General features: G+C 35.5%; 1 protein-coding gene across 3 annotated transcripts; it reads left to right on the forward strand.

Moving 5' to 3' along the window:
* Positions 1-5,172: 5,172 nt before the first annotated feature.
* Positions 5,173-9,270, forward strand: LOC113302693 (heterogeneous nuclear ribonucleoprotein 1-like). 3 transcript variants are annotated; one of them, XM_026551635.1, is made up of 7 exons: positions 5,173-5,451; positions 5,590-5,689; positions 5,936-6,162; positions 6,566-7,784; positions 8,009-8,043; positions 8,211-8,364; positions 8,608-9,270. In XM_026551635.1, exons 3-6 carry the CDS (start codon positions 5,941-5,943, stop codon positions 8,337-8,339), a joined length of 1,605 nt encoding a protein of 534 aa, XP_026407420.1. In that variant the 5' UTR covers positions 5,173-5,451; positions 5,590-5,689; positions 5,936-5,940; the 3' UTR covers positions 8,340-8,364; positions 8,608-9,270. The 3 variants fall into 3 exon arrangements, 2 of the variants coding, with proteins under 2 accessions (XP_026407420.1, XP_026407421.1); XR_003337040.1 differs by lacking the exon at positions 8,009-8,043 and having other exon boundaries at positions 5,176-5,451; XM_026551636.1 differs by lacking the exons at positions 8,009-8,043; positions 8,211-8,364 and having other exon boundaries at positions 5,176-5,451; positions 8,608-9,262.
* Positions 9,271-10,407: the final 1,137 nt, after the last annotated feature.

Genomic DNA, 10,407 nt, shown 5'->3' on the forward strand with positions numbered 1-10,407 from the left:
CAACAATCATACATCTATTGCAAACAAAAGGTATGTCTTATATGATCAGCTCTTCCTACTTTCTATTTTCGTTGCTATGGATAGCCACAAATGAGTTTATCTATTGCCAAAAATAACACAACCCTGAAACTATTATCCAAGTGACTTTTAAGTTACAATATTAATATAAGTTTAGCTGGGTAAGAGACTACTTTTTTACTAACCTAATAGGCTTGCAACCCTTTGTCAATCCAACCAAAAACACTCGATCAACAACAACCATCCCGGTGCGTTGTGTTCCCCCTAATACGGTTTGGATTAAAATCAAATATTGATGGGGCCGCGAGGGGGTACCCTGGCTTTGCAGGTGCAGGTTTAATATGCAAGAACTTTGCAGCAACAACTATCATATTAATGCGCGCATCCTTTAGGTATTACCAAAATACTCATTGCTGAAACATGGGCAATGCTTATGACTTCAAGAACAACGATAAAAGGATGATGGAAAATAAGTACAATTCGAAACACACTCGAAAAACTTGCTTCGATCCATAACCTCTTAGACGGAACCACCGTAGTATTTAGCAGGAATGGTAATCAAAATCGAACAAAGAATGCTTCAAATTCCACAATGGAATATCCATCATAACTACGTGAAGAAAACCAAGAATCGGACGATCCGGAAAATCATGCAGCAGATGGAAGTCAACAAGAAAATCACTCGCCCATAATTTGGATCCAGAGGATTCCAATCTTCATAAATCAAATTGTATTAAATAACTCTATGGGGTTTACATACGCGTAACCACTTGCTAATCAAATTCCTTTCACGTTAAAAAAAATAATAGAAAAAGGAAAACGAGTAGCTAGCTCAGCTGGTCAGCCCTGTTCCTCAAAGGTTTTATTTTCATGCGCTCTAAGAGGTCCCAGGTTCAACTCCCCGATGGTGCAATATTGCAAAATTTAACACGGAAGGTAGAGTTAACTTGCCCCTTTGCGACATAATCATCCCCCTCCACTTTCTCCACCGCTTTGGCTCCCTTGGATGGTTTCTCATGAGGCTCGCTGGTAGCCTAACACGGGAGGATAGGGATTGTGATTATGTCGTAAGGGGATAAGCTAACTCTACCTTCCATGTCAAGCTCTGTAATATTACGCCATCGGGAACTCGAACTTGGATCCTCCTGAAATTATTATTTTTTTAACAAAAAGGAAAAGGAAATTACAGCATAGTAACCATATTTGAAGAAATTCGAAGAAATCAAAACTAAGAAAAGGAAATTACAGGATAGTAAGTTAGTAACCATATTTGAAGAAATTCGAAGAAATCAAAACTCATAACCATATTTGCCAGGGGACTAACACGTGAACTCTTGTTTTGTTGTTTTTTTAGTGTTAAAAGATTTTCCCGAACTCTTGATTTTGGGTGATAATTTCTCTCTATTGTGTTACTTACACTCACCTAACTTACATAGCCGATAATTACCGCATAGTAATAATGTCGTTGATTACAGCTTGCTTATATCACCCTGATTGATTAACTGGAATAAAGAGGATTGATAGGCATAACTCATGAGATATTAATCAAAAGCGAATTAAAATTAAAATTAAAATCGATGGACCAAAACGAACCTAATTAAATATAATTCATGCACATCATATATCCAGTGGCCGACCATGCAACCCACTAAGACACAATTCTTTCGAAACAAAATGACATGAAACTCCTCCTTCATCCTTTCTTATTCTTAAACAAAACTAATGTGGGGGAATATTAAGGTGTTGTGACTCTGTGACCTTTCATGAACCGATCAAAAATACCCTCTAAAAGTTGGCTGAACCACGTGATGGACAACATCAACTATACACCAAATGTGCTGTTATTTTCGTTGGACTGAATTACCCCTTCATTTCTCATGCTATAGAACAGCTATTGAAAAAAAAAATTCGGAAATTTATGCTAAAAGAAGAAAAGCTCATTAAGTAATCCATTATTATATCTCAAACTAAAGATTAAATGTCTGTGTATTTCTATACCTACGAATTCTTAGTTGGAAATTTCTATGACAATAATGTGAAAAAGCAAAGCACCCCCTAAAAATAATATATCAAAAATAAATACGTTTGTTTATGATAGAAAATATAGCTGTTCATAGTAGCCCAATTATATGTTGTCTTTTAATATAGCAACAGAGGAAGTCCATGTCAACTTTTCTCAACAGTATTGTTTTGGGATGGTTAAGGTAAATCTTGAATTTACATCATATTGAACCAAGTCATCTTTTTTTAGAGTAGAAGTAGATAAATTTTGAATAACATGGTTTTTAGTTTTGTTTCGAATACAAACTAGATGCATCACAAGGTTTTTTATTTTTTTTTGATGGAAAATATCATATATTAAAACTAGCAAATGTAATACAACAGATTTACAAAGTCATTTTTATCAAACGAATTAGAATCTATGCTAGATTTGTGAACTCGTTGGTTTAGGCTTTCAGACATGTGTTGAAGCTTTTTAATTCTTGACTCCTTAGCGAAGTAATCCGCTGCATTGTTGTTCTTTCTCTTTATAAATTTCACTTTAGCTTGAGGTAACTTGTCCAAAATTATCCTTATTTCCTGCAAGGTATTTTCTGCCGACCACGGAGATTCTGAAGTAACCTTGTTTAAGCAGTCTGCCGAAGCTTTGCAGTCAGTTGCAATGACCACACTTGATAAGATATTATCCTTTAACCACGTAATTGCCTTCGGCAAGACTTTTGCTTCTGCATGAAAAGCTGATGTAGCCCACTCCGACCTGCCGAAAGGTGCATGAAGGTCTCTTCATCAGCAGAGTACAGGATGAAAGCATATCCCATCGAATAATATTTTTTCTTTTAAGAAACATCAATGAAGATTATCCAGTCTGAATTCAGGTTGGACCAAGAATTGTTTATTGATATTTTCTTTTGATTCTCCTTATTGCTTTGTAGGGTATTCGACGGGGAGGAATTTAAGAAATTACTTATTTGTCCTAGTAAACTGACTGGGCCTGGGTGCATTTTCTCAAAAACAACCGAACATCTGTATTTCCAAATGAACCAAAGTATGGTGGATATTTTTACCTGAAAATGGCTCAGATCAGCTTCCGTAACCCACCATTTAACCCAATCAATAGCAGAGCTGGGAGAGTATCTAATGATTATATTATGTAGAGATAGACCAAACCAAACTGCTCTTGCAAAAGGAAACTCGCAGAAAAGATGAACCTCCGTTTCTTGCACTTGATTGTTACATAGACGGCAAATCGGGTCAATTTCCGTATTGTGAGCACCTAATCTCGCCGACGTTGGAAGGACTTTTTACACTATTTTCCAGATGAAAAGCCTAATTCTAGGGATGGCTTCAATTTTCCAGATCTTGCTCCATGGGAAATCTAGGTTGTCATTATTGTCGGGATCCTGATTGGCTAGAAAGGTATAAACATTTTTGGCCGAGAATTTTCCTGATTGATGGTGTCTCCATCTAATAATGTCTTGCTCATGGTTCCTGGGATGTAAAGCTTCGATTTTTTCCTTGTCCTCTGGGTAGAAGAATTGGTTAAGCTTTTCTTGATCCCATCTATTCTGATCCGTAATTAGATCTTGAACTCTTGTTGGTGCCTGTTCCTGACTGTTGGGGATTTTTTGGATTATCTCTGTGTTAAGGATCCATCTGTCTTCCCATATTTTCACCGAAGCTCCGTTTTTGACTTGCCAAATAAAATTACCTTTTATTAACTCTAACCCTTTTTGATTTCATCATAAGTAATGAAATCACAACAATATCAGGTTTATTGGCCCCCAGTTTTCAAAAAAGAAATTGACTTTTTGAAAAATAATTTTCAAAACAAGGACAAATTCAACATTTTAATTAAGGATAAAAAAAATGTTAGATGAAACACGAAAAAAAAAATTAACGAACAGTGAAAACAAGCACTCCCGGATACACAAGTTGGATATAGCTATAAGTTATAATCCTCTTGTCCCGTAAAAATTGATTTTTTTTCTTTTTTTATTCCATAATAGATGATCGTTTTTATTTTCATATGTTACTTTTCTAAAAATTTCTTTACTAATAATTAGTGTTGTTAAGACTTGGTTCGTTACCACAGGGTGTAATACATCTTAACTATATTGTTATTTTAAACATGTCAATGGAACACTATTTTTACTTTGATGCTTCCAATTGTCCCCAATTCGATGTTCCATTTTAAACTTTAGATGCGAGCTTCTACGATAATCGATTTTTAACAATTCAGAGTTTTGGTTTAATACCGTACCTATTACCAAGTGAACAATTCATTGTCATCTGAGTATAAATGAGATTAAGAACATATGAAAATTGTCAGTTTTCTTTACGAAATATATGTCAAATCGAGCTCGACAGGGCCGTCTTATAGCACACTATAGGCGGCCTCCTAGGTCCCTAAAAAAAAGTCTTCTCATATGGTAGTTAATGTGTTACAATTATAATACAATTATTTTGTGTTACATAAAATTGTAACAACTGTAATCATTGCTGATTTATGTATAACAGTGATAAATATCGCTATTATTTTGAATTTGAATGTTGATAACCAGTTTTGCGGAGTTTTTGGGGAATTTTATGCTAAATCATAAATCTAGAACCCAAAATATAACAAAAAAAAAAACTAAACAATATTTAGGCAGCCATCGACCGCCTAGCCAAATGCAAGTTATTGTTTTCGGTGTGTGGATTAATCTCCCACAAATTAAAACGCTAACTAAAACTGTGACATAATGACATATAAAAAAATTCTCATATTTTATGTTTTCCTAGAGCACCCAAAAATGATAAGACGGCCCTGGAGCTCGACATAGTAAACAAATTGGAGATCTAAATCTCATTAAAATCTAAACAACAAAATAAGGCGATTTTGTTGTATTTTCTCTATCCTTGGTCGAGACTTGTGATTCGATCCAAATAAATTTCTGCTATCTATTAGTGGACATTTTGACAGTGTGTTTACAAGTGTTACACCTGACTTATTACAAAACTGACTGGCTGACTATGTTTGAGTACTAAACATTAAGGTAAAAGTAAAAACGAATTATATCGTCACTGGTCATCATCTTTATTTCGTAAAATTCGGCAAACTTGATATCATCTCTCTCTCTCTTTATATAAGGTTGGGCTCTCAGATTCGAAACCCATTTCTCTCTTTTCTCTCTCTATTACACAACACACATCTAATCTCTCACAGACTCTCTTTTTTTGTCTCTCTTCATCTTCATTTTGGTATAGAATTTCTTCTTATAAATATTGTAAATTGAGTTAAACCGTTTTTTTTTAATCAAAGAAGAAAGTAAAATAGGGGGGCTTTTGGGGAGGATGAACAAGCCCTCTGTTCTTCTTATGCCTCCTCTTTATTAATCTCAGATCTTACAAAAGAAATTCACTCGATTTCTAATCTGGGTTTCTCTTTATTTTGTAAGTTTTGTGTTCTACTATCCCTCTATCGATCTCCAATTCATAATTCTCTTCGCAATTCTGATTTAACTCGATTTGCATTCATTGGTTTTGAAAAAAAAACTTGAAATTTTGATTTTTTTTTTTGGTTTGTTCCAGGAATTCTGGATTTGTTTTGAAGGATCCGATGTTTTAGGATTAGCCCCATTTCGTATCTGACAAGTTATCTGTCTTTTGTTTGGGTAAATTCTTGGATAAGGTATGTTGTTTGCTTGTTTCATTGGATTCTTATCTGTTGCATTTTGATCCATTGGATTGCTTTTATCTATTCAGTTGGGAGAGTTTGTTTTGTCTCATGTCTGTTAGAATTCTATTTTTTGTCTTCAGATTTGAAATTATGAGAGCATTCCTGAATTTTGCTTTTGCTTTTTCATTCTCAATTTAGATACACTTAATTTCGATTTAGAATTTGGGTTGGTGATATAATTCAATGTGTGGATTACAGTTAGGATGGAATCGGATCATGGAAAACTTTTTATTGGTGGAATTTCGTGGGATACTAATGAAGATCGGTTGAAGGAGTATTTCAAAAGTTATGGTGAAGTGGTGGAGGCAGTCATTATGAAGGATCGGACAACCGGTCGTGCTCGTGGATTTGGTTTTGTAGTGTTTGCAGACCCAGCAGTTGCAGAAAGAGTAGTTATGGATAAGCACATGATAGATGGTAGAACGGTACGCATTTGTGTTTCAACTCTTAACAACCAATTTTCATTTCTTAATTATTTAGTGTGTGAATTATAGTAGACTATATGATCAATTGTTTACTTATGAAAGTTTTTGTTAATTTCTTTCTCTATGTTTGTTTGAAAATCAAAATTTCGTAACTCCAGAGTCGATCTGTTCAAATGCATATCGAATTCAAATAGTTCTTGTGTCTATAGAAAGCTTGTACTCGATTTTCTTTGTTCTCCTTGTTGATGCATACAAAAACATGTTAGTAATTTTTGCTTCTCTTTTCTCATTGGATGTAGAGAATACTCTAAGATCTAATTATTTTGTGGGGAATCATAAACAATTGCAGTGCCTTGTTCACGTAGTATGTAAATTTGGTATTTATTCAAATTCTAATTTTCAGGTCGAAGCAAAGAAGGCTGTACCTAGGGATGATCAACAGATTATGAATAGAAGCAGCAGCAGCATCCATGGCTCACCAGGTCCTGTTCGCACTAAAAAGATATTTGTAGGAGGTTTAGCATCAACTGTTACAGAGAGTGATTTCAAACAATACTTTGAACAATTTGGGGATATCACAGATGTTGTGGTGATGTATGACCACAATACCCAAAGACCTAGAGGATTCGGATTCATAACATATGAATTAGAGGATTCTGTTGACACGGTGCTGCTCAAAACATTTCACGAACTAAATGGTAAAATGGTAGAGGTTAAGCGGGCTGTCCCGAAAGAGTTATCTCCAGGACCTAACCGCAGTGTTTTAGGTGGATTTAATTACGGGATGAATAGGGTCAATAACTTCCTTACTGGCTTCAATCAGGGATTTAACCCGACCTCTATTGGTGGTTATGGTATGAGGATGGATAGGTTTAGTCCAGCTCCTGGTAGTAGAGGTGGGTTTTCTCCATTTGGTCCTTCTGGCTTTGGAATGGGTGTTAATTTTGATCAGGCATTGAGCCCAAGCTATGGAGGAAATGCAAATCTTAGCTCTAATTTCGGATATGGACGGGGTTTGAACCCTTACTTCAATGGGAACTCAAGTAGATACGGTAACTCTATTGGTTATGGTGGGGGCAATGGAGGAATTGGTTCAGTTTTGAACTCTACAGCTCGAAATGTGTGGGGCAACGGGGGAGGCATGATTACAAACTCATCTAATTCGGGTGGTGCTTACTTGGGTTCAGGAAGTGGGACTATTGGAGGAAATGCATTTGGTGGTAACACTGCTGCTGCAAATTGGGGTTCCTCTCCTATTTCTTCTGCTCAAGCCGGAGGGAGTGGCTCTAGCTACAATGTTGGCAATCTGAGCTATGGAAATGGTGATAGCAATTATGGTCTGGGAGGGGGAGGATATGGTAGAAACAGCGGGGCCAATGTCAATACACCATCATATGGTACATTGAATGGTATTCCTGATGGGGCATTTGAAGACTTTTATGGTGGTGGTGGTGGTGGTGGTGGTTCTATATACGGGGACTCCACTTGGCGGTCAAATTCTGAGCTAGATATTTCTGATTCATTTGGCTATGGGCTTGGTGGTACAGCTTCTGATGTTGCATCTAAAAGTTCTGCTGGTTTTGTTGGTGGTTATAGTGTTACAAATAGACAAGCAAATAGAGGTGAGTTCCTTTATTTATCTCACATACTAACTACCTGTGCATCCAATACATGTTTCCTCATATGAATATTAGTACAGTCATTTCTAGAACCGTTGCCTCTGGTTGATTTTGTTTGGACCAATCATCATATGTTTGTTGACATTGTTGTTTGATTCAGAATATCAATGTTTTAGATTTCCTATATGACCTCCCCCCAATCCTCCCTAAAATAGCTTCCTGTACAGGTAAAACTAAAGAATCCTCAAATTTTAGTATGAAGGTACGTACAACCTATGATGTTGCAAATTTGAGTATAAAACACATTGGCAGGCTGGCATGCATGAACTTATAAATACACAACAGACAAATAGAGTTATAATTAGATTTTTTTTTTTTTTTTTTTTTGCATTTTTAGTGATCTTGGAAATATTCTTTTTACTGAAACAGATTAATCCAATCAACTTGATGAACTCTCTTGCGTGTTTGGTGGGCTTGCCTTTGTTTTATCATCTCTTGTTGCAATGGATTAGTCCAATCAACTTAGTGAACTACTGTACTCTCTCGCTTAATCGGTGATGGATTTTCCTTTGTTTTGCTTAAGGTACTAGATGGGCCACATAACCATAACTTCTTTTCATGAATACTGTCCCATGTTTGACATTGGTAGTCAGATATGCATCTTCATTTGGCAGTTAGGTTTCATAATGTGTCTGTTTGTAAACTAAATTCTGGTATACACAGAAGCTAAGCTTCAAACATTTCGTTGATCCTACAATTTTGCTTTGTATTGATAACTATTTTTTAGCCTTGTTATTGACAAGTTGTTTGTCATTTCTTGCTTCAGGAATTGCTGCCTAGGAGGATCATTATTTTGGATCAGGAAATTACTGTAGGTGAAGGAAAAATCGGTTGAATCAGATGACTGGTGAAATCTAGACATATCCCCTCATTATACATAGAAAATTTGATTATCATCTAGCTAACATGAGTACCTATCTTTAGGATCTCAAATTCAGGGGGAAGAAGCAGTTACAGGGATTTTGTGTTTAAGGTTTGATATTTGTTTTTAAAGCTTAGGGTTTTTTTCTTTCTCAGTGTTTGATTGAGTTGTAAAATCAGATTGCGGGATGTATTCAGAAAAGAAGAGTCTTAATATATGTATCGTGCATCTCTGGCGAGACGATACTTAAGAAAAGAAAAGAAAAAAAAGGAAAAGGAAAAACAACAAAATAGTTTATTATTACTATTATTTTTTTTTCTTTTAAATTTGATGTAATGTCACTAGCGAAGTGCTAGTTCATGTCAGTCAGGTAATGTTCTTCTTCTTCATCTTCATCTTGTGTTTTTTTTTTCTTCTTATTTTTCTCAGGTTGTATGCCAGAGAGTGTTCTGGTTGATTTTACTAGTGTGGAACATTTTAAGGGATTCCAATATGTGGTACCTAGAATAAGACCAAATATTCTCATTCATTTTCTTATGGAAACTTTGTTTTCTGTTTTCTTGTATCTTTGAAATCATTTTTCTTTTCCCACATGTTATCTGTTTATAATGAGGCTTTTGATTATTTGGTCCTTGCTGCATATTGTTAGGATGGGATTTTTTGTTTGTGTGGGACCAGGTTTCTGTTTTTGGGTAGTATGGATAGTGTGAGCTTGGCTATTAGTTGAGGAGATATGGGTAACAAAGAGATGCGATCAGGTCACGTTCAACCTACATAAGTTGACTGTAATCATCCTAGGGGCCTCCTATCTATTAGTTTCGCGGTTCTTTTGACCATCTTTCCAAAAATGTAAAATGATCATGTGGTTTAACAAACATTCATTACAAATGCGGTAAGATTTCGGTTTTAGTAGGACCCTCAATACATATTGATCATTGGATCACACTTGTGACTTGACCTATCAGTGTAGTGAATTGCTCTATCTTCAGATAACAGAATCCTAGTTTCGAATGGAAAATTCTAGAAGTGGACATCTGCAAGAATCATTTCCCTCTCAACCATTAAGATTATGACACCTCATGTCCCAGATTTGGACCAACGCCTGATGTCCCGATTGTAGAAGGGTCGGTTTCGAATCAATGGATTATGGGGAAGAAACTGCACAATTCTAGCGGGGTGTATCATTTTATCGGGGGTTGGAATCTCAAATATTAGAGTCAAGTCTCAAGGCCAACTATACAGGTTGGTTTATGAGTTTCCTTTGGTTTATAAATGAAAGTTGAACTAACATTTCAGAATTTGTTCTCATATTATTTATTTTTTCCAATGGTCAATACGGGAAATTCATTGATAAAGAGGTACCTGAGGGGTACCTCAACTCGATAAAAACACTTTTAAAAAAGAAAAAAAAAAGAGACCGAATTTGGATCGATCACCCAAAAAAAAGAAATAAGAACAAAGAGCTAAGTGAAAATAGTAAAAGTAACCTAAGCCAATAATCTCAATTTTAACTCAAAGAGACCCATAGAAATTCGAGTCACGTAAATCTATCACATATTAGCCGTTGAACCCAATATTTTAGTGTTTGACTCCGCCCAAAAATATGTTTGAATCTTGATATCCTAATCATACTTTTTTTCTTTTATGATAAACAAGGAACCTTTTCATTAATGAGAATTCGAGGTTACAATGAGTTTAACATCG

Source organism: Papaver somniferum, chromosome 1, assembly GCF_003573695.1.
Source record: "Papaver somniferum cultivar HN1 chromosome 1, ASM357369v1, whole genome shotgun sequence".
NCBI classification, from domain to species: domain Eukaryota; kingdom Viridiplantae; phylum Streptophyta; class Magnoliopsida; order Ranunculales; family Papaveraceae; genus Papaver; species Papaver somniferum.